Consider the following 24,269-nt stretch of genomic DNA (forward strand, 5'->3'; position numbering starts at 1 on the left):
TGCTGCCATTACATCCCATTAGTATCATCATTAAGATAACCTGCACCTCGCTGCACCCTAAGTATTATAACCCCAGTCATCTTGTGCCCAGGCTTCAACTACAGGGTTCCCATCCCAGTGTGTCTTGGAAAGTGGTTTCCAAGGCAACACCGTTGAAGGGCAACATTTCCTCCGAGGATTTCTGCACGTCTGAGGCCTCCGACAGAAATCTTGGAATGCATCGATAGAGCTTCAGAGCAGTGCTCGCAAAGCAACATCTACTAAGCCTTTGCTTCTCTCAGTTTCTCTATGAAACTAATGGGAAGTGCATTCAATGCCTCGATGAAGTTTTCTTTATCCTGCCGCTGTGGACCACAATGTCAAAAGATGGAGTAAGATCCGAAGACCTGTGTGGACTCCATGAAGAGGGCTGCGCTCATCCGTGCTGCCTGGTAGCTGCACGAGGGGGTTTTAGTGTATGACTCGCTGAAGCAGTGCGTTTGGAGATGTTCAACATAGTGCGTCCGCTTGCTCTGCAAACCCGTCCATCTCCACGCCCAGAGCTGTTGGCTGTGTAGCCGGCCTCGCCAACCGTCACCGAAAGTCACCAGTGATGGTGGCTCCGTAGTCTATTCCCCCTTAGTGCTCCAGTGCGGTTTGGGCACTGAATGTAACCCTGCGAAACACGACAAAGCACCAGGTTAACGTACTTAAAGGTGGTAAATTTAATTGTCAAGCTCAACGGAAGTGTGTTGCAGTTCAGAGTGTTTACATTTAGCTGGTAATTCTCTTGAAACTGATTTAACGTTAAGCTGCTTACAGCGATTACCCATTTGTACAGCTGGGTAATTTTACTGCATCAGTTCGGGGTAAGTACCTTGCTCTGGGGTACTACAGCAGGAGTGGGATTTGAACCTGGGATTTTGGAGTGCAGGGAAGCAGCAGTTCAAGCCACCGTGTTACTTCCCTTTTCACTCAGAAGAGAGTTTCATCTCAAGTGTACATCTCTTGTACGTCTTCCAGCTTCAGCACAACTCTTTGGGGCAATAAGCAGGGTTAGTGCATCTCTTGATGGTCCAACAGCAAGTCCTGTCCCAGGTTTTTAGCGCTCGCTGTTCTGGTTTGACGTTCAGCGCTTCAGCCTCCGCTCCACCTGCTGCCGGTGTGTGGTGCAAGAGGAGGTGCTCTGAGCCACTGTGCAGAAATCCCTGGAAGGGTTCGAGGGAGGGAGAGCATGCGGAAGGGCGTGCTATGGGGCCACGGTCTCTTTTCACAGCACAATTGAAACATAATTATTTCATGCCAGATTGTGTGCTCAGCAAAGCCCTGAATAGGAAAGGCATTTAACTTTAATTAGGTGTGATTTATTCATACTGACTGGATCGCTCATAGAAATTGGATCATCTGATTATAGTCAAGCATGAAAATGACCTGATTAAACACTTGATGAAATCTAGGGAGAGGAATAAAAGGGAACCTTGGGTGGATTGTGGGAGGTTCTGCTTTGGGAAGGGAGCGCAGCCGAGCTCAGCTTTGTGTTCGGTTTCTCGGGCCTCTCTGCCATTTGCTCTATGTCCGCAAACTATCACCAGTTTAACGTCTGCCTTTCCACTTGGTTTGTGTCATGGAAAGTAAACCAGTGTTTATGTTTATTCATTTAGCTGACACTTCTCCAGAGCATCTTACTGTGCACTGATTTGTACAGCTGGGTAATTTTTTTCTCAGTTGCATCAATTCAGGGTACTAAGTACCTTGCTCAAGGGTACGAGCACAGGTGTGAGATTCAAACCTGAATTCTTTGACTGCACGGCGGTAGCTCTAACCACTACACCACCTGCTGCCCTGGAGAGTCGACTTGTTTGTTGTCATCTCGCTGTACAGATGGCCCTCGATTCACAACATATGTGTCTTACGATCACTCAGATTCACAGCGGACGTCCCATAAACCTTATATTATTTTTGAATTCCAACGTTCCCACCACAACCACTGTACTTTCTGTACGATAACATATGTTCTCCACGGTGGCGCGGGGCTCTTATTGTTCTTTTTGTTTGGGTCTTTGTTTGGGTCTCAAGTCGGTATTCGGATGTCTAGCAGTTATAGCATCATGTACGAAACTCTTTGTGATTCCCTTTGTTACTGCGAGGATATGGACAGTCCATATCGTCACAGTTACTTTTTATTTAAAATGGCTAGCTGGGGAAAAAACTCTTTTCGTTATTCATAATAGCGCATTAACCACAGTATTCATAACTAATTCCTTGTACTGTATTTTATCATTTGAGCATTGTATTTTTATTATTCTGTTTGGATTTTAAGCATGAATAATGTGTGAAAGTAATGATAAACAAAACAAAACAAAGCCTTACTGTACAACGTAGTATTCATGTATGTTGTTTATGTATCCTATAAGGGGGTTTTCGACAAAGCTGGCTTACAAGCAGGGCCATCCGAACAGAACGCTGATTGTCACATCACACAGTAAACACAGTTCACACGTATAAATGTGAGCATGAATTAAGGGGACATACTACAAATACAGAAATGTTCCTAAATTTAAAAAAAAAAAAAGGGGGGGGGGGGGCACGGGAACATTGCCAGTGTTCTCTAAGGTAGCAGTAAAAAAATCTTTGATATTCAGTTGGTCGGTATAAAGTGTCAAATAAATACTAAGGAAAACTGCTTATGGGAAAGTGACGAGCGGTGCAGTGATCGTTCGCAGACTCAGTGGAGTTGTTAGCGAATGTTGATGTTAAGTGTGTTCTGTCCCTGGCTCCTCCCGTGAATCTGACATTCTGACATCCAGGCGTTGGCCCTGTCTTCTCAGGTGTGACAGCGGATGAGAATCGCGAGTCCAGGACCTGCAGCTCCGCCAAAGTCTCCGGACTCCAGCGTAGCCAGGAGCAGAGCAGCGAGGCACCTTTTGCTCCGGCCCTCCCCAGCCCCGCCCCTGCATCCCCACCCCCTGGCTCTCTGGCCCCGACTGCCGCGCCTGCTGCTCCTGCCAAAGTCCGGGTCAGCTCTCCAGTGGCCCTACCTGTCAAGAAGGAGACCTCAAATCCGGGTCCCACCCCTCCGGCGCTGAGAGTCCAGTTGCAGTCTCTGTCCGAGCTCCGGGCCCCGCCCCCACAGCACCACACCCCACCCATAATCAATCACCAAGTTCATTACACCCTCCAGTACAACAGCCATCACAGCATCAGGTACAGCTATTGGCCTCTTCTAATGCTTTTAATGTTGGCGATTGTCGGGTTCGGGAGGAGGGTGCAGTAATCGTCTTTTTTCCATAGTAGTCGCAACAGCAGCAGCAGCAACAGCGGCTCCGGCGTGAGTCTTCCCAAACACCACCTGCCCCCGCCCCCTCACATCAGCGGCCTTCCACCGTCGGCCCCTGCCCTGCCCCTATCCATCGCAGACTTCTCTGCCTCGCACTACTCCCTGCGAGCTCCAGCACATCGCCATCCGGCCATGTTCGCCAGCCCCACAACACTGCCGCCGCCGCCAACCTTACCCACGAACGGCCTTGTGGTCCCAGGGCACCCCACTGGAGCTGGCTACCCAGGTAGGACCAGCGACCTTGTGTACGACCTTCTTGTAGCAAAGCAGCCTGGGACTTGTCGTTGTACATCGACCCGTCCACTTATCACAGTAGTTTTGGTGTGAGATGAGAATATCCAGTAGGCTACAGTTGTACGTTTGTGTTGTTTTATACCACTTGTAATGTCTGTAATGTTTACCATTTTTCATTTCCCAAGTTCAAACTTTGCACCTGTGGCCGGTTCTCATGGTCACCGACCGGTACACCTACAGGTACACTCCTTAAATGTAAGACTCTGCAGGTGGAACGTTACGGTACGATGTAATACGACAGGTAATGACGGTTACTGCAGGTTCAGCGTTACAGTTATCATGGTGAAAATAACAGTAAAAAAAAGCCAGATAAAATCGCATTTTTATTTTTCTACAAATCATTTACAGCTGCACACAAAGCGAATGTAACACTCGTTTAGCCGCTGTACGTTGTTACACCGCGGTGAGTAACTGCGCATGGGCTTAAGTGTCACTTTGCCAAGTTTAGCACTGCAGGTTGATGTGATAACGATGGATCGGTGAAAGAGCCAAAATATTACCTCGCGTGACCTTTTTTTTTTTTTTTGCTTTGTTTCAATAATATAAATAGTTTTGTTGTTTGTTTTAAATATTAAAATGGTACAGTTGTTTTAAATACTGCTTTGCTGGACAGCGGCACTGAGTACAGCATCCTAATTCTGACTGAAGTTTTTTAGCGGTTACATTATATTGCATTTGGGGCCAAAATTTATGGTTTGGCCTCGGATGATGATTCTTCATAACGGTGTAATGTAGAGCTAAAGTTTCCCTTTTGAAAGGGTAATGGGAAAAACATTTGTAACTATTTTACTTTTGCTTATTCAGTGGCGTTAGAAGAGAAGTTATAATGATGGGTAATTAGATGGCTAGACGAAAGGCGAACCCCATTCCATTTGCGGGGGGTGCATTTTCCCCACAGTCACTTTTTAAGCCTTTCCCCTTCAACCGTGTCTTATTAACCTCTGAAGTGCACGTTATGATCCATAGCCACACTTTGAACGGATGCTAAAATTCCAGCGTTGGCGTCCATCTCTCAGTGAGCTTTTGCATTGGTAAAATTGCATCCACCCTCATGCAACGTGTTTGTTAAATGTCTCACCATGTACACGTCTTAGTTCAACCTGGCTGCTATTTCCTCCACGCCCATGTTGCACCTCCTTGTAAGTAATTGTGCTCTTGGTATAGTGTTTATTTACTGCATTTTCTTGCAGCTGTGTTCCTTTACGCTTACTCTTTTCCTTTAATGCCTTACTCTGTAACTGCTTTGTTATGTTGAGTGTGTCCGAATGTACACCCAGTAAGTCACATTCCTAGTACTATATGCAAACGTACTTATGGTACACTTTATATTTAGCCATGTGTTAGCATTAAAAGTACTGAGTGAGAGTTGACGAGTCTTTAGGCACAGAAACGGGCAGAGATTTGTCTAGCAGAGAACAGGAGGAGCCTTAGGGAGGAGGAGGAGGAGAGTCACTGTTTTCTGCTGAGATGACTCCTGGTGTTCTTTCTTGTCTTTAGATACCAGCCTGTTGATATCATTCAACCAACCAATCATGTATTGCCAGCCTCATTCGGGGATTCTGATTGGCACTTTGTCACAGGCAACTCTCTTACCACCACCAATGAGTCCTCACGTAGAAAACCCTCACAGCATGAGCTGGAGAAACAGGGAATGCCAGGTGACTATTCTTTCTTCTCTTTTTACCTCTGTTGTGAAGACTGACTGGCCCCCGTGCCTCTTTGTGCCCCCCCCCCTTTTCCCCCCCCCTTTTCTCGCTCTCCTTTCTTGCAGAGCATGACCTCCTCCGGCAGGAGCTGAACAACCGCTTCCTGGTTCAAAGTTCAGAGCGGGGCCGGGGGCCCTCCGCGTCCCCGCTGGCCCCCGTGTCGCTCCTGAGGGCCGAGTTTCACCAACACCAGCACATGCACCAGCACCAACACACCCACCAGCACACCTTCACGCCATACCCCGCGAGCCTGCCCCCCGCGGCCGTCATTGCGCCGCCCACTGCACCCCCCATGGTGCGTACCCCAGCCAGAAATGTGAGGATAAGTAGCCCTCCCACCTCCACCCCCGACCCACCACACATCCCCTTCCTGGTGCGCGGGCCCCTCCCGCCTCGGAGCCCGATACGTCCTTTGTTTCCGTGTTGAGTGTGGACTTGCACAGAGGCGCACCTCGCGGAACCTCTGCATTTCCGATTCAACGGAGCCGAGAAAGGTTCCATCCCGATGGATGTTATTTTCCTCCGTCTTCCTTGACGCCATTATTCTCCAGGTCTTTGCGAGCCACGTTGACGGTGGTCTGTAATGTGCTCCAAAGCCACACGTTAACGACCGGTATCGTGATCGCCCCGCAGATGTGTTTAGCCGACGAGTCCGTCTCGGCCCGCGGGCGTTTGCCCGTGCGTCCGTTAGCGTAATGTCACACTTTACGCCGAGGAAGCGCAATCTGTGTCAGGAATGTGGATGTTTTATTTTTAACGCACGCTAATCGTTTTAAACTGCTCTAATTTGCTCGCCTAAGAAAGAGATGAAAAAGAGCCGGGCGAGCGCATGAAATGTATGACAGGCCCGTCCGTGGATGCAGTTGGAAAGGGGCCCGCGGTCGAAATGACGGATTCAAAGCCTGCGCTCGGGAAAGCGTGACTTCGCTGACGGCACATGAAAGGGGCTGCGTCACTGGAGCGGTTTTGATAATGTATAATTGCTTCCGCGGCCCCGCCGCCATCAGGCAGCCAGAAGCAAATTCTGGCATCGCTTCATCAGAAAATAGAATTCTGGAGGCCACCGCGATTCATCCATCTCGCGGAAAAACAGGCGCGGCACCGACGGGCGGATACGGCGGCGCTCTCGGGAGGGAGCGCTCGTACCCTCCTCGCCGGCACTCTTTTCCGCTATGGGGAGCGCCAGCCATGAAAGGGTCCACGACGTTCCCTGACTTCCCTGGCTTTCGCCGTGAAAGGAGCGCCTTGTGCGGTTTCATATAACCAAGCTTCTTCTCTGCGAGAAGTGTCTCTCCATTGACTTGTTTGTTTTGAACAGCGGAAATTATGTTGTGGTTATATTTAGGGGCTGTCGCGAAAGACAGTTGCTGGAACAGCCCAGCTGTGCTCCTTCTCAGCATTTTAAGCTCCTCAACAGCCTTTCGCTAATGGCTGTAATTAATGAAATTATGAATCCTCTGGATTTGTTTGTTATACGCCCTCAAGCAGGTGGTTTGCCAAATGGAAACATTGCTTCTCTTTTTTTTTTATCCCGCTCCGTCTCCGTAAAGAAATATTCGTAATTGTTTAAAGATGAAATATGGAGCTTTAATTATCCAAAGCTGTTTACAATAAACCTCAGACAGGGCCCGTAAATTACAAAGGAAGGGTTTTATAGTTCGCCATAAAGTCGGGTGCATTACTCCCTCCGCTGTGACACATAAAGAGGCCTGGCCGTCAGAAATGGCCCGCCCGTTAATGGGGCCGGGAGCTCCTCTGCCGCTACAGCCAATGGGGCGTCCTGGGTTTGATGGGAACAATTATCGCCTGTCTGCAAGCCGTTGCAACTGCCCTCGCCAGAACAGACCGCACCTCCATCACCGCTCTCGCGCACACACACACACACACACACATGCACGCACAAATTCACAGACACACACACACACACACACAGAGACACACACGGTCCCCTCGCCTCCAGATTCACACAGCGTCACTTGTCTCTCTCTCGTTCCCCAGACGGAAACGTATGCAAAACACCACCAGACTCACAAGTATCTGCAAATAGCCCGTGCGTTTATGTCACAGAAAATAAGCTGCTGTCCGTTGCCATTAGCCTGTTTTGAAAAGAGCCAGTATTGGCTCGCGGGCCTGGCCATAAAGTGCCCATTCATGGGATGAGAGGCTCCAGGTCTCGGAAGCCTCACCACGAAGGCGCTGAGGGAACCGCAGCCATCCTTGTATGCATTCACTTCACCGCTAAAGAAGTGTCTAGTCTTCAAGGTCTCGCACCTTTTAGGGCTAAAAAATCCAGAGTTAATTATTTTACCGCTCCGAATGAGCAAGACTGTTTGTTATTTCCAGTCGTCCAGATTTGTGTGTGTCGGGCCTGCCGCAGATGCACGGTCTGTCTAATGAACCTCCTCCACGGCTGGGATAACGAACACAGTCTTAGCAGTGTTTGCGTTCGCTGCGAGAGAATTTCCCCCGCAGCCCATACCCATCTCGACTAAAAAAAATTGCCTTTAAATGTGAGGGCTGCTGGGAAAAGAAAAATTCACGACCGGGCTGACATTCAAGCGCAACTCGACACACGTGAAAATGTTCTTTCTCGTGCCGTCGCATCAGTCTGGGAAAGTGGTTACCTAATTGTCCGTTACCTGCTTTATCAGTCCTCATTTTTGTCAGTGTGTGCAAAAAATGAAATGATCTGTACTTCCATTGATTACAAGCAATTCTCCTGTTTTCAGTGACCCCTGTTAGCTGTGTTTTAGTACGTTTTTTTTTTTTTTTTTTTGCAATAAAGCAATGCTTGTATGCATAACACTTTGTAGATAGTCTTTTTGATGGAATGAATAGTCTTTTTCCTCAGTAAAAGGAACATTTTAACATTATTTCCCTGCTTCTACTGTTGTTTTGCTGTAATCTGGGAGCCAATGCGTATATAATGTTAGTAAAGCCTTTAAGCCTTGCTTCATTGTCTCCAATCAACATGACCAGTAACAGAAGCACTGTGCTTGTCTGTGTCCTCATGTGTAACAGTGAACAATGGGGTACAAGTCTCCTGTTTAGCCATCTATGAGGACTGAGTCATGTGAAATGTGTCTAATGAGTGATTGTTCAGTGACTGTTCCTCTCGAGCGGTCAGTGATTAATGATGTCGTGTGTTTTAATTCTCTTCCAAATGTAATGATGCAACTGCTTTTTGTTGACTTTGCTGATGTGCATTATTTGGCATTTCTGTTAAAGACATCGTTTTTAACGCAGTGCATTTCTTTTCCTTTTCTAGTTCGACAAGTACGGTCCAAAACTGGACAACCCCTTCCTAAGACATTCGAGCGTAAGTCATCAGCCACATTCATTTGCGATAAACTAGATTTTTGAAGACCATTGTAGGTACTCAGATTTATGGTGTGTGTTCACTTACAAGGTCCACTGAGATGTTTCTTCCTTTCCATTCCCCCAGTTCTTTCCTTCCTACCCCCCCACGATGGCCGGCATGCCTCCCTTGCTGCCACATTCGGGTCCCTTCAGCTCTCTGCAAGGAGCCTTCCAGCCCAAGGTCAGTTCTGTAGGTTCTCTCCTTCACACACACACGGCCACACACTCTGTGGGTCTGCAAAATGCTCCGTTTGTGCTGGAATGAAGCGGAAGGTTTGGGCTCTAGGCTGGGCCGTGTCGGTTTTAATGTGCAGAGCACGCGGGCACCTTGGCAGAGCAGCGGCCGGGTGAGACGAGAGATGAGCGAGGCCCTGTTGCTCTAATGGACTATGCAAACGAGGCTGTAAGCCGGCAGGGCTTCAGGAACGCAGCGCAGGCCGGCCCAGGCGCGATAAGCAGCTGCGCAGCTCAACTGTGACCATTCGAAGGCTGGCGGGCGCCCAGCTAAAGACAGCCTAAATCTGTCCAGCTTCACTCCCCGCAGGCTCCATTAAGGCCCTTTGTGGTGAGGCTCAAAACGGTCAGAGTGCAGTTAGCCTTTCCGTTCAGAAGCTAAGCCGCCGATAAGCAGCAGCAGGAGTCCACTGCGGCATGTCCGGTCTGCCCCGCTTGGCACCCTGCTCCAGGGCTAAGTGGCAAGGGTTGGGCTGCCTCTGCCGCAAAGCATGTGAGCAGCTCTTAGACTGACCCTTTAATTGTCAAATGGATACACCCTGGAGCTTGTTGGGAGATGGCTTTGTATCCAAAAGCTCACTGTGTTTCAGTGACAGCGCGCTGTGGGAGAGGGGAAAATTGGAGAGCTCGTGGCGGCCTACCCTCAGGTTACAGCGTCTCCTTCAGGCGCTGCTTCGGGGATAATTCTATGGTGTTACGACTGCAGAGACAGTCCATGCCACCCAAGGAGCTGGAAATACACCCTTAGGTTTCTAGCGGTGGATCTCGAGTTGCCTTTGGCGTTCTCCCTACATCGCGTTGTGTCCAGACAAACGGTCCTCACTCAGCCAACACCATCGTTGACGTTAGTAAGGGTCCCATTGCTGAAGTGGCTGTCTGTTCACACTTGACCTGCTGCTGTTATTTAATTGGCGGAAAGGTGGTCATTAGTGCTTTTCAAACTCAAGTTTTTGTGTCTTTTTATATTCTTTGTGTTTTTTCTGCTGAATGCTTTTGGTTCCTTCCCCCCTGCCCCCAAAACAGATGTGATGCCCTCTACCCCACCCCCATTAAAAACCTTTTCTGTGCTCCCCAAGGCCTCAAACCCCATTGATGTAGCCGCACGCCCAGGGGCCATGCCTCACACACTCCTACAGAAGGACCCGCGGGTAAGCTGACATTACACATCCTTACCGTGACAAAGAGAGTCCAGCTTTGAGTGTGTGGCTTTCCAGTGCAGGTAATCGATCTTATTTCAGAGATGAAAAAAATGTTGCTGTCTGTTGTTACAGACTTTTTGGGCAGCTGTGTGGAAAGGCTTTGTTAATTATGACGTTCAAGTATAAATTATAACGTTATCAGCTTGCGCTGCATTCACTTTTAATGATCAAATGATTAATTGGTTATTTTTATTGCAGGTAACAGATCCCTTTCGAACATCAGTGAGAGTGAGTCTCTTATTCGCCAGCAGTTCACTTCCGAAATAACGTGCTCGGCGAAAGGGTTGGGAGTGAGTCCGTGTTTTCTCTTCTCATCATACAGAAACCCGGCAAATGGTGTGCAGTTCATGTGCAGATCGCCTGGCAGATCTACCATCACCAGCAGAAAATGAAGGTAAGGGGGGCCTGGGCTTGTGGTTGAGTGGAGGGTATGAGGTACTGTATCTACTGCTACCTGGAGCGAACCCGGTGATGTCTTGCAGTCGGGACCAAGCTGACTCCTTAGCCTGTGCCTGGCACTTTTGTATGGCCACTTTTCCAGGCCCGCTGTGTCATCATATGTTGTCTAACACCGTGAGCTCAAAGTGTATTAGCAAACGCTGCAGTGCCTTTTGCACCCTTGAAAAGGCCATGAACACTGGAGTGACAAGAGTGGTTTCTGCTTTCTTGTTTTTTCTTTCTGCGTAAAAGCAAATGCAGTTGGACCCTCACAAGCTGGACATGAACGGGAAACTGGACCTGTTCAGCCGTCCTCCGGCTCCGGGGCTCTTCCCTGGATTCCCCTACCCCCATGACTTGGCACGGCCCCTCTTCTCTTCCACAGGTCTGTTTGCTCCTCTCACTCCTTTACCTGGCCTGCTCTCTTCTGATGTGATGCCACACACTGGTCCATGACTTCACACTTTGCTGGATAGTGGCTTCAGGCTAAGGCTGAAACTGCAGCCACTCAGGTGGTTCATTCAACACAACTTTGCCCTTGGTTGACATTACATTTATTCCTTTAGCTGACGCTTTTCTCCAAGGCGACTTACAGCGTTACAATACCTACAGTTATTTACCCATTCATACAGCTGGGTAATTTTACTGGCGCAATTTAGGCTAAGTACCTTGCTCAAGGGTACTACAGCCGGAGGAGGGGCTCGAACCTGCGACCTTTCATTCCAAAGGAAGCAGCTCTAACTACTATGCTTTCAGCTGTACGAAGCTGTCCAGTTTCCAGCTTAACACATAACGTTGTCTTAAGAGATCGTCTCTGATTCAAAGTCTGCCCAACTCCTGCAATGAAATATTGTTCTTCGGACTATGAATCATGGGGAGCTTACTGTCTTCCGCAATTCTACCGTATCTAACTACTGGGTTATTAGTGTACTTAGGAGATGCTTTAATCAGACACTTATTCTAAAGCAACTTCAAGGATTAACAAAAGAAGTGCATTTTACAAAAAAAGGCTTAGTTACAAACCCACAATTATTGGTGCATAGCTTGTTTGATACCGCTGTTGTCATAGCACTCATATTCTAGTAGCCTACTGAAGTCACCTACAAATACGATGGCCACCACATTGGGGCCAAGACTGAGAACCGGCAGTGTAAAGTTTTAAAAAAGAGAAAAAAATTAAAAATACCGTCTGTCCTTTGGGAGATTCATTGAAGATGTGGCTCGTCCTCTTCCTGCAGGATCGGGCCATTCAGCAGCCTCTCCGTACGGTCCTTCCCCTCATCACAGCGGTTTCCTGCCTACCAGCCACCTGGCAGGTAAGCGTAAGTAGCCACATTTTATTTTCCCAACGCCATCCACTCTACTTCACTCGCTTTTGGCTTGACGCACATGTGGTCCACTGCTGCACTGGACCATGTTGCGGATCCCAAAATCTGTCAGATTTTTTTCCCCCCTTTTTCCAGCATTAATGAGAAACACAAGTCCTGCTCTGGCACACTTATCATTTTCTTGCTCCATCTTGTGTATTTCACCCCCCCCGGTCACAGAGAGAGCCTTTTTGAGACTCCCCGTGTGCGTAATTAGTAGCCTCCTTATATAGCCTCCGGCTGATGTTAAACACCACTTTGGGCTCTCTGAGCCTGTCTTTAATTCCCAGCATTTAATGCACAACACACACTGGCCCAGAGATACTGTAAAGAGAGGCACATGACCTCATTTTGGTGAATATCACATGTCCCAGCTGATGCTCTTATTCCCTTCTAGTGGGAGTCTTGCATTCAGGGGACTTCTTTTTTTTTAACCTTCTCCTAGACATAAAATGGCAGCTTTTATGTTATGTTATACTTTGCAGTATCAGTAACTGGATCTTTAGCCATTTTTTTTCCCGTGCCGTTCGCAGAGCCGTCACAGTTTATATCCACATTTAGAAAGAAGCACAGCTTTGTACACCGTGGTGCAACGGGAAATTTTTTTTTTTTTTGCACTTTTTTCAAATAAAAGTGCAGTGTAATCAAGTGGTATTTGAAGGTTATCTGCATACGGCCAGGTGGTTGTTGATCCTGATTGATTTTTAAAAGCTGTTGGAAAGCTGCAGATGGCTTACGTGCCATGTTGGCGAGGACCTGGAAAGGAATACGAAACGGAGCAGCCCTCCTGAGCCCCTCCCAGATCCAACCATCCGTTGCAACCCCTATTACAGCGGGCCTCGTCGGTGTACGATACACTTAGCCCCGAACGAGATCAGTCCCAGCTCCCAGCTGAAATACTCCTGTCGACCCACACATCGCAGCCCCAGCTGAGCACTGGGAGCGGGAGTAAATCCAGGCGCGGAGGGGTGGGGGTTCGGATGACCCCGGGCACGGTCCAGCCCATCCAACGCACAGGCTAATCCCTGTTTGGCATCTTTGCAGATCCATTCAGTCGCTCCGGTGCCTTTGGCGGCCTCGGCAACCTGTCAGCCAGTGCCTTCGGAGGATTAGGCAACCCTGCGCTCGGTAAGCCCCACCCGTGCCCCCCCATCGAGCTGAGTGCAGCGGAGCTCCTCTCCTGGCTACAGCGAGGGCGGGCGAAGCAGCCGGGCACCGTGCTCCACGGAGAATGCCAAATAATCGGCAGGGAAAAAAGAGCAGGCAGCGCTTCTGTTCTCCAGAAGCTGGGCCCTAATGCGGTAGCACTGCTGCCAGACAGCGCTTTGATCACGCTCTTCCTGTTGGGCTCATCTCCTTCTGGTGTTTTTTTTTTTTCCCCTCCTCTCTCTTTTTATCATACCCATCTACTTTTGAGTGTCCTAGTGGTTTTGATGTTGTTTGTGATTTCCTCGCTGCCAAAGCTGTTGTGTTGCAACCAGTGTTGGTGAAATACACGCACTATGGAATTCTGAGGGACCGTCAGGTGTGTCCGCCTCCTTCCCCAGGCGCCTGTTAGTAGAACAGGGGTTTACCACTACCCTCAGGGTTTGTCCCTGAGTGGTGTTTCCAAGGCAACTTTTTACCGGGGCATGATGGGGGGTCGCAGTGTGTGTCTCTGGTGTGTCTCTGGTCTCTGTGTGGTGTGACCGAGCTCAGAGCGTGTCCTTCCATGTCAGCACGGTGGTCTCCTGCTTTTGCCCTTTTCTACTAGCCCCCCAGCCCAGTCAGTCAGTTGGGGAGGGGTACTCACGCCTGTCCTCTTTTTCGGTACCACCGCCCCCTCCCCTCTCCCCCAACACAGGCAGCAACAGTGTATTTGGGAACAAGGAAGGACCCGGCCTGCCTGGGTTTAGCAGCCCCCACCACGATGCCTGGAACCGCCTGCATCGCACCCCACCCTCCTTCCCCACGCCGCCCGCTTGGCCCAAAGTGGCAGACACAGAACGCGGTAGCTCTGTCTCCAGCCACGACAGGGAGCGTGAGAGGGACAGGGACAGAGAACGGGAGAAAAGGGATTCATCCATAGGGAAGGAGGAAAGGGACAAAGACAGGTGAGTGCAAGTCTTTTATTGCCGCACAGGTGTGGTTACCTCAGTTTGGTCAGGAAACAGATCTACAGCTTTCATAGATTTGAAAAATGGTTGGGGGTCTTGTGAAAAGCTCCTCAGTACACAGCTACCGTATTCATTTTAATGCTCTTATTTTTTTTAAATGCAGCGTGAAAATGTGTTACATAAAAAGGCGATGGATAGATGGATGAGTTTCTCACTGCCGCTTTTTTCTTCCTTCTGCAGAGAGTCCCTTGACCGGAACCGCCACTCCAACCGCTCATCCCCTGCCTCTGCCCAGGTGGGCTACCAGATCAGTAGCCTCATCCGGAGCAGCAGCCAGAACTCTAGTGACTCCGGTAGGCATCACAGCGTCGGAGCGGAGCGCCCCCGCGAGGCCGACAAGGAGGCGCTGGAGCGCCAAAGAGAGGCAGCCGCGATAACCGACATCAAAGTGAAGGAGAGCCGCTCCCCTGGGAAGGAGGTGTCCGAGCGAAGAGCCCCAGAGGACACACTCAAACCGGTGCATCGGTCGCCCTCGCCGTACCAAAAGGCAGTCTCCACCGAGCAGGTCATGAAGCTGGGCGGGGCGCCACTCAGGGATGGGGACAGGAAGGAACAGCCCTCCAGTGAGCCTGTGTTGCACAAGATGAAGAACGACATGAAGATCAAGGAAGAGCGCAAAGAGGACCAGGAGGTGGTGGTAGTGGGTTCAGAGCCTGCCTCGCAGCCCTCGGTTGCTCCTCCTCCTCCACCGATGCACCCCCACCCCCAAGCCCACCCTGCACTCCCACCGCAACCACCGCAACCATCCCCCCGCTGCAGTGACCTGCCCAGTGCCGGAGGACTGCACGGTGTGCCTCTGGCTCACTCCTTACCGCTGTCCATGAGCGCCGTTCACCAGATGGGCGGCCTCAATGTGCTGGACCGTGCCCGCGTGGCCCCCTTCATGGGTGTGAGCCCCCTGGCGGCGGCGGCTGCAGCAGGTCGCGAGCGCCTGCCCCACCCAGCCTTTCCTTGGGACCCACTCCGAGAGGCCTACCGCAGCCTGGACCTGCAGCGCCGCATGGACCTGGGCCCCCGCTTTCCGACCGCCTACGAGCCGGAGCGGGTCTACCGCGACCGCGAGCCACACGACTATGCCCACCACGAGCACTTGCTGGAGGTGCGCCGCGAGCAGGAACGCCTCCGGCAGGCAGAGGAGCGTGAGCGGCTGCACCTGCGCGACGAGCTGGACCGCGCCCGGCTGCACCAACTGCACCAGTCGCCCATGGAAGGCCACCTGCCTCACATGCCCCCATTCATGCCCCACCTGGGTGCCATGCCCTATCCTCGGCTCAGCCCCTCCACCGGGCACAATGGACTCCTGAACAGGACGCCGCCTACAGCGGCGCTCAGCGCCCCTCCCCCACTGGTCCCCGCAGGCAGCGGCAGGCCCGCCTCCCCCAGAAGGACTACCCCCCTCACGACCCAGGACCCTCGGGACTACTCCCCATCGCGCAATCCCAAAGAGGTGGAGGCACGGTAGTTCTTCAGTGGAGACCACACAAACTGTCCCTTCGAACTCTTTGAAAGACAAATGCACTGCTTTTCTAAAGAGGGACGCAAGCAAAGAACGATACAGCTGTACAAAAGAGACGCTCGTGAGGCTGAGAAGCACACACCTTGCTATTATGGATGGGGACAGTGGATGGACGACGTCGCGAAACGGGACACGTGAAGAAATCCAGATGTTCTTTGCGACGTTAAATTTGATATTAATATATTAATCAAATACCTTTTTCCACTTTTCACACGCAAAGTGAGATTGTGATGTGAGTTTGTAAATTTCCAATCTTCTTTCCATGTATAGAAGTTTTTATTTTGCTGCGGTATCCACTCGTGAATTTTATTTTATTTTTTGAGATTATTCATTATTTATCCCAGGCCACTGTGAGCAGTGTGACGCCCACAGTCTTAAGTGGATTTGTTTAATTTTGCATTTTGACAGCTGTTTTTAACCATATTTGGTACCTGGAAATACTCAGAAATTACAGTGTACAAAGTTTTTGGTTTTGCCTTATTAAGATATGCAGACTAACATGTATGAAAATGTCTCCTGTTTGATTTCTGTAAAGAAAATAAATGTAAATACCTTGTTGATATTCCTTGGGCAAATATACAATGTAAATTTATTAGGCTTTTTAAATGTTTCTAGAAAAAAAAAAATAAAAACTGAAATGGAACCACTTAACCATTTTAAAAAAAAAAAAAAGAAAATGAAACCATGGTAACGGACAGCAGGCTCAGCGGTAGAGGGGGCTCGGGGTGGTTCCCTTTGGGGACGTAAGCTGCCATCTATGCAAGGGTGCCGAGAGACCCCGATGGTGGAGCATCTGAAACGGCCTTCGGAGGTGGTGAGCGGAGGGAACCTGGATTTACAACAGCTATTTTTCTCCCCCACTTACATAAGAAGTTCATTTTAACAAAAAAAAGACTTCTGAACAAAAGGTAAACTTGTACGAGAAGCAAACGGCCTTGTAGCCCCGGAGGAGCGGATGGAAGAGGAACACGCGGCAATAGACTTTCTCTGTCAACCTTGTGGTGTTGTGCCGTGTTTAGACTCTTGTATACAAAACGAGTAGCATTTTAGGCGTGCAAAAAAAATGAATACGATAAATTCATGGTTTTAAAAAAAGTATTAAATAAAATTCAGATCTAATATCTACAGCATGTTGAGTGCATAATTGTTGTATGACTTTAAAGCTTTTTTGCATGGATAAAAATGGTGTTAGTTTTCACAGTGCTCAGTATTATGTGGTGTGACACGATACCTTGAACAGACCATCAATGAGCAGGTAGACACTGCAGGCCTCGGGAAACAAAAGAGTAACGTCAACCTGCAAGTAAATCCAATTTTGCCTTGAATTACATCATTACTGATCTTGGTATTTCTAGTAATGTATTTCCAGTAAGGTATTTCCAACTAAATCATACAGAGATGATATGAATACAGTAGGGGAATGTGATTAAAGACAATACATGTCAAGGGCGCAAGGGAGCAATGTTCTTTTGCATGTTTTACGTGCTCATGTATTAGCATCCGCTATTATTAACCACCTCTCTCTGTCAGGGCCACAGTGTTCCAGGTCTATCACAGAAGCACAGGGTACGCCCAAGGAAGTGTAATGTTACTATTCAGACTTTTTGAAATCTGCGGAAGATGGCTTCAAGAGCTGAAGGCATCCAAAACTGGCGGGTCCACAAGTGCACCGGTTCAAGTTTCTCGTTAAGCGGAGGCTCTCCGTTTTTTATTTCTCATCATTAAAGTCCAGAGCCTCCCAGCGGAGCAGCCGGACTGGGCAACGAGATAGGGAGGGGGGACTAATTGGACATTGATTTTGCACGAGCGAAGGTTTGAGTGTTTGTGTTGCAGGTAAGTGTTATTGACTGCGAGGCGAGCGGCTTATTGACCTGCGGTCCACACTCATTTGCTGGTGCGATGCCTCGGGGGCAGGCTATCGGGTGCGAGGGATCGACACCCCCCGTGTCACTGCTGTCGTCTGGCCAGTTTTACTAATGAGCCCCAGCCCTGACCCCCCACCCCCGGGGTAGCCTGTTCGTTCTCGTGAAGCTGCAGCTTCTGGATCCAATTTCCCGACAATCGCCGCAGTTCCGTCCCTTGGATCCGGCCTCCATGACAGTGCTGATCAAACTACCGTGAGGCTAATAGGGGAGTTATTGAAAATCGATGGCTTCTCTGTCTCACGAACTGTCCAGTGGAGCCTTCTGTAAGGCGCTTCTGAAAATGACTGCCCCCGCCGGAGATGGCGGCGCATCTCAAATTACGGTCACTTTTGATTCGGAGGGAGCGCGTGAAATGGAGCCTCATGGCCCCTCGGACAGGAGCGCATGCGCCCAACGTGCTTCACCCTGCCACCTCCTGTTTTCATTTCTAATCGCGCAGTCAAAGGACCCCGATTAACCCCGGGCTGGAGAAGCAGAGCAATCGTGGCCCATAATCACCGCTGTGGAAAGACACGCACGCACACTTCAACCGTTGTCTAACCGCAATCCCGCCTCTGGCGCCGCTCCAGTCACAACGTGAAGCCTTTCATACACGAGAATGCATCTCGGTTGGGATGTTTACTCTGCTGTGCCTCTCTGTGAGTTTTGTTTGGTTCTGGCTGGATTCGTAACAATGGTGGCGAGCGTTTAATGATATTTTCGGGGTTTTGTTTGTAGTCTTGCTGGGAGTGCATGCAACACAATTGTGAGAATGTTTCTTTGTGTCTCCAGGTTGAGAAAGCTGAAGATGGAGAAACCCGGATGTGCAGGAGCTCTCTGTGTCAGCACTTATCACAGGTGGAAATAAAACCACTCCTTTACATTTATTTAGCAGAGGCTTTTCTCCAAAGCGACTTCTGATGAACTCTATGTAGTGTTATCAGCTCACACACCTTATTCACCGCGGTGACTTACGCTGCTAGATACACTACTTACAATGGGTCACTCATCCATACATCAGTGGAACACACTCTCTCTGTCACTCACGCACTATGGGGGAACCTGAACAGCATGTCTTTGGGCTGTGGGAGGAAACCAGAGCACCCAGAGAAAACCCACGCAGACACAGGAAGAACATGCAAACTCCACACAAACTGATCAGGAATCAAACCCACATCCTCTTGCACCACCCAGGCACCGGGAGACAGCAGCGCTCCTTGCTGTGTCACCGTGATGTTTCCGGCAGCTTCTGACAGCAGGGCTGGTCAGTAGTCGTCCTGGAGGGTCGCACACTGCTAGGTCCTGAGGAAAAATGTACTCAGCATCACTGGCATGTAAAACCCCTGCTTGAAAGGCCGGTTCAACCATTCATTGAGCCAATGACACCGTGTAGTTTTTTAGCTCTAATGTTAGTGGAATACACTGGGTCATTATTGTTAGTAAGGTTGGTTCACGTTATACATGTTCAAAAATAAAGTAATACTATTTACTTTTGATAAGGGGCAAACATTACCTGCATTTCCATGTCCTGCCACTAGTTACCATTAAAACACATTAAAATGCATTAAAACACACGCTAACATAGCAGGTGTGTGGAAGTGGATTATTCAACTCGCTTCCAGTGTTAACAGCTCACACCTAGTGTTCTCCCGAGACCGGAAGTCTCTCCAGAATTTACATTTAATAAAAAACGTATTTTAAAATTCTGTAATTTTACAAGTTTTAATTTCAGTGTGGTTGAACATTAAGAAAATTTTCTCTTCCAGCATAGTTCTGTTTGTTATAGCCGAGACTTTTCCAGAACGTATCCCACAAAAAAGTCGAGTTACATCTCTGTTGCTGCACTTTTATTGATTTTATAGATAATATAGAAAACTGAAAGTGGCCAGATGCTGATGAATGCTGCATGTTTGCATAATTTTGTATATGGGGCAGTTGATAGTGTAATAATTAGCGCTGGTTCCTTTAGATCCGAAGGTTGCCGGTTTGAATCTTACCTTTTCGCAGTAGTACCCTGCAGCAAGGTACTTACCCTTAACTGCTCCAGTGGAAACAACCTATAAATCGGACAATGCTCGCAGGTAGTTTAACATTGTAATTCGCTTTGGAGAAAAGCGTCAGTTAAATGAGTCAACGTAAAAATATTGCTTCAGGATAATAAAATTAAAGCGGACTGCTATCCTGAACACGGTATTCTCTGCCTTACACCATTCTCTAAACATGGGCTCTGGAACACAGTGACCCCGTACGGGACGAGAGGTTGATGAAAATGAAATAAATAAAATGTCACAGCTTAATCTGAGGTTGATACAGAACCTCAGATTTAAAAAATGAAGGGATTACACTTTATTAGTAAGCTTTTATTGATTGTGACACGATGGTTGGAACAAACCGAGTTAGGAACAGGGTTCCTGTCCCGATCATGTCTGTAAGTTCAGGACCCCGCGTATCTTGATTTTTTAACGGTGTCGCATCCCAGCGGGGAACCTTCGCTCCCAAGAATTGGTCCGGTATTCCAAACATCTGCTCTTTTTAAGGCTGTGAGTCTTCGACAAAGGGACACAAAGCCATTTCGCGTAGCGGCTGAGTTGCCCGTTAGCTTTATTGCTTTTAGCTCACAGTAATTTAAATTCCCATGACAATGACATAATCTTACGTCTGAGGGTGTGGACAAAAAGCGTTTCAGCAAAGGCATTGCTGCCGTTTTATTCGGCTTGAAATCAACGGTCCCCCTTACGCCGCCGCCCAGTTCCGAACGCCAGTCGCACGTCACCTTTAAACATAATTTGCGCTACGCGTTTATCGCGGCTCGCGCAAGTCCATTGCGTTGCGCTGGGAGAACGACACACACCTACGTGAAATGTAAATGTAGCTGCTCCCAACGTGAACGTGTGAGATGTCAGCTGGAGCCGCGTGTCGCCAAGAAGCGGGAGTTGGAGCAGACGGAGAGCGGCGCCCATGGGCTTTATTTAGCACACGGGCCGTTAATGCGGCTCCGCCAAACTAATAAGCCGGGCTGTGAATGACTAGGCCGCCCAAGCCCTTTTTCCACTCTTTTCTGATGCAACGCACATGAAAACGTTTTAAACAGCTATTTTGCAGGTCCCCAGGCTTTGCTCAGCTAGGGCTAATGCATTAGTTCCCATTTGGAATGTGTTTTAAATGGAGATTGGTAATGAGACTGGGAGCACGATGATCGCATTTGAATTGCTGTGGGCATCTCTGGGCTGAGTGATTCTGGAGGGTTCCGCTGCGAATAAGAACCCATTTCGCGGAGGGGAGCTGCGGACCCGTGCCGCAGCCCGTGTGCTTGAGCACGGAGTTTAGAAAAAAAAACCCCATCCTTTTGTTCTCCGTTTTTTGTTGAAGGGGGGTCGCCATGGTCAAGGGGAACATGTAAACACATTTCTTGACCTAAAAAGGACACTTGACTACATGATTCGATTCTGTAATCTTTTTATAGTCCCCAAAGGCAGCAGCACAATGGCTGACATGATCCAGGCGGGCTGGCGACACGGGACCGAAAGGAGCGAGACGGTGTGAATTCTGTACTTTGGTGACAAAGTGCTGCCTAATGTCTTTATGCCTTTGGCCCGGTGGCAGGAACGTCTGCCGTGCTGCGCTCTAGCGGGTCCCGCTGATGGAACGGAGCATAAATCATCACGCTTCAAAACAGAGGGGCCACAGAAAACGAGGCGGGTGCCGAGCCGTGCGCCGGAGGTGTTGGGAGGGGGATGTCGGCCAAAATAATCTTTCCCCTTTCATTCATTTTCAGACTCTTTTTTTTCTTATTTCTGCAAATCCACGCAGTCACACAGTGGCAGCATTATGTACACAAGCAATAAAATCAAATAACGTTTATGCAGCTGGGTGCGTCTGGCGGAGGTGGTCTTCCCGAGACGGGGCCCATGCCTGGCGCGGTGCCTCCGCCGCCCTGTTCTTTGTGTGGGCGAGGATGAGGGAGTTGCCGAGAGGAAGAGGCTGCTCTTGGCGGGGGTGGGGTAGGTGGGGGGGGGGTGACTCAAAACCAGTCTTCGCCATACATGGTCTGTCCAACTTGGCACATTCGCCCCACGCAATTAGCTGTTGAGACGTTAATCAAATGTGCCTGCGTCTTTGAAGGGATGGGGTTAGCATTCGCCAGCTGGTGACAACACAGCCTGTGTGCACATGCCAAGAGGGAAGTTTATTTAAATCAACTCATTGGTGAAATCACTTCTGAGATGTTTGGCACCGACAGAAACGGAAGAGATTTTCAGGCCTCGCTGTAAGGATGATAATACCTTACCCCTTCAAACAATAAAGCTACTTTAAATACATGTGACATTTGTTTTTTTTAAATCTGTGATTTTCCAAGAGTTGACGTCTGTATGACTTGTACTCTGATTGTGCCAAGCAGGTACAAAGAAGAAATAAAAGACTTCCTCATACAACAAATGGGGCAGCAGGTGATGTCATCATCAACATTGCAGCTTTACAGTCTTTACACTATACGGACCACGTTCAAATCACACTTCTTACTGTGGTACCCTTGTTCAAGACACTTTGCCTGACATGATACAGTAAAAACCCACCATATGAATGGGTAAATCAGTGTAAGTTTGGTGAATAAGGTCTGTGGGCTGGTAACACTACATAGAGTTCATTGGAAGTCGCTTTGGAGAAAAGCGTCTGATAAAAATAAACGTAAATGTAAAAGTTGCTTTGGGGAAAACGTGTTAAACAGCCTTTTTTGATTTCATCATGGCCAGGTCAGTTGGACAAGTTGTTCCAGACTCCAGATCATGGGGAAGTATCAGAATGAACAGGAGATCTTGGCTTTGGAGACAGATTTTTAACATTCCTTCGTAAATCTTAACAAAAAAAACAACCTTTTCCGGCACAAAGTAGGAGACGAGGACCAGGTGTGGCCAAGGGAGTTCGAGGTGCCTGAGTAGACTGAGGAAGAGAAGCAGTGACTGGACTGCGTAATTGCGAAGGACTAAGTGGTGCTGCTGCTACTGACGATTAAATATCATTTTTCCATTTGATTAAACTGCTGGTGGTGCTTTGCTTGCTTTATGTCCACCCTTTGCCACCTCATTCATGCTTGGTTGCTTCACAGACCAGTGATGGACGTGTTTTATTAATTTTATTTATTATGGGGCCCATGTATATATACACACACGTCATAAGCAGGTATCATTTATCATAGCTGAATCATTTTTCTGAGAAAATATGTTAACCTAATATGTAACACTCTAACAGCAATTTAAGCTCTAAAACATAAAGTGAACGCTATCCATGTCCTGCAGTGTGCCGCACCTCTCAGCTGTGAATTTTTAATGTTATGCTACCATTTGAGATTCTTTTTTTAATTTTTTAAAAATTACTCACAGTCAAAGCAAACACTTCAGTAAACATTTTGCATAAATCATTGTATGATACTGTCTTTAAGAATCAAAAATGGTGAGAAAGTGGCATAAGCAGTTTGCTCAGATGCTTGTAAGTTACTGCACTGATTTCTACAGACAAATAGAAGAAGCTGGAGAAATATTAATGGCTCAAGAGGCTGAGTTGCAAAGGTATTAATTTCAGTGTCATCTCTCATTTCCGTTCTTTTTGTTTTTCATTCAAGGAGGTATAATGCGCACCCAGCATTTTACGGGGTCCAGACGAAACATAAAGTAGGACAAACCCTTTTTAATTAAATAAAAAAGTGACAAAAGCCCCCATTTTTTAACTTTAATGCCATTTAATACCATTATAATTGGAAGAAAAAAAATATAAATTAAGAAATTTAATAGTGAAGCAATCCTAGAAAATATTACAATCTTTCTCTGTGTTGGTTCTTTTCCGAATGGCGTAGGACACCACATCAGGTGGTAGTAAATGAAATTTAAATTAACCTTAACACTCAATGATGTTTTTAATATTGCTTTTTTATTTTTCAAAGATATGATATGTTCTTATGTTTTTTAATGATTGCACAAAATTTTCTGTTGTAAAACGGTGAGCTGTAAATTTATAATGCAAGTATTAATGTATGCTACAATACAATACTTGTAATGCCTTCCTTATTGCAGTCTCATCATAGAATAAATGTAGTATTTTACAACTCAGAGAAGTGTTCATAAACTACAAATAATCAGAAGAATGAAAATTTCATTAATTATTTGTCCCGGGGGGTTTGTCCTACACTCGGATAATACAGCACTGGTCACACACTGCATTGTCCAGTTACTTTCAAACATATTTGCGCAGAACAAACACAAAAACTACACCATCCAGGTTGTCTTTTTGGTTCAGCAAACATTGCGTTGAGTAAATCTTGTAGTATTGCATTTCTTTATATTCATATTATTTCAAAATGTATAAAATTTTTCCATTTTCATTACATTTTTTCCTTTTTTATTAAATATATATATATATATCTATATAAAACAAATAATTTTGCCATTTTCCCATGGTCTCTGCATGAATCTCTGTCAAACACAAAACTCACTATTCTTTCCTTTAGCAACAAGCTTAGAGTTACAGAAACTGAAGCGAGTAAATCACCCCTTACGACAACCAGTGATTAATTCAAATTAGTTCAATTTGTGTAAATTTATGTAAAATAAAGTAATATTTCAGCTACCGTGCTGCATTTGTTGTTGTTGTTATTATTATTATTATTACATGCAATTATCCCACAAATTAGCGTGTCCAAGTGGCAGATGTACAAATTTGAATATTTCAAGTAACCGTGGTGCTTCGGAAAGAGGTTTTTTTCTCACATTTTTTTGGTTTGTATTGTT

The 24,269-nt window shown here is 47.7% G+C and overlaps 1 protein-coding gene across 7 annotated transcripts in view; it reads left to right on the forward strand.

Moving 5' to 3' along the window:
- fbrsl1 (fibrosin-like 1) overlaps nucleotides 1–16,670 on the forward strand; it is a 288,927-nt gene extending 272,257 nt beyond the window's left edge. Inside the window, exons 7-19 of one of the 7 annotated variants that reach the window (XM_029256595.1) lie at nucleotides 2,808–3,183; nucleotides 3,271–3,542; nucleotides 5,108–5,268; nucleotides 8,585–8,635; nucleotides 8,762–8,857; nucleotides 9,987–10,058; nucleotides 10,308–10,337; nucleotides 10,432–10,503; nucleotides 10,800–10,932; nucleotides 11,786–11,869; nucleotides 12,959–13,042; nucleotides 13,758–14,007; nucleotides 14,251–16,670. In XM_029256595.1, coding sequence (XP_029112428.1) covers nucleotides 2,808–3,183; nucleotides 3,271–3,542; nucleotides 5,108–5,268; nucleotides 8,585–8,635; nucleotides 8,762–8,857; nucleotides 9,987–10,058; nucleotides 10,308–10,337; nucleotides 10,432–10,503; nucleotides 10,800–10,932; nucleotides 11,786–11,869; nucleotides 12,959–13,042; nucleotides 13,758–14,007; nucleotides 14,251–15,532 — 2,963 coding nt within the window. In that variant the 3' untranslated portion in view covers nucleotides 15,533–16,670. Of the gene's footprint in view, nucleotides 1–2,807; nucleotides 3,184–3,270; nucleotides 3,543–5,107; nucleotides 5,269–5,381; nucleotides 5,633–8,584; nucleotides 8,636–8,761; nucleotides 8,858–9,986; nucleotides 10,059–10,307; nucleotides 10,338–10,431; nucleotides 10,504–10,799; nucleotides 10,933–11,785; nucleotides 11,870–12,958; nucleotides 13,043–13,757; nucleotides 14,008–14,250 lie in introns of all 7 variants that reach the window. The other 6 variants (XM_029256592.1, XM_029256590.1, XM_029256589.1 and 3 more) reach the window with 6 other exon arrangements.
- The last annotated feature ends 7,599 nt before the right edge of the window (nucleotides 16,671–24,269 follow it).

Source organism: Scleropages formosus, chromosome 12 (genome assembly GCF_900964775.1).
Source record: "Scleropages formosus chromosome 12, fSclFor1.1, whole genome shotgun sequence".
NCBI lineage: Eukaryota > Metazoa > Chordata > Actinopteri > Osteoglossiformes > Osteoglossidae > Scleropages > Scleropages formosus.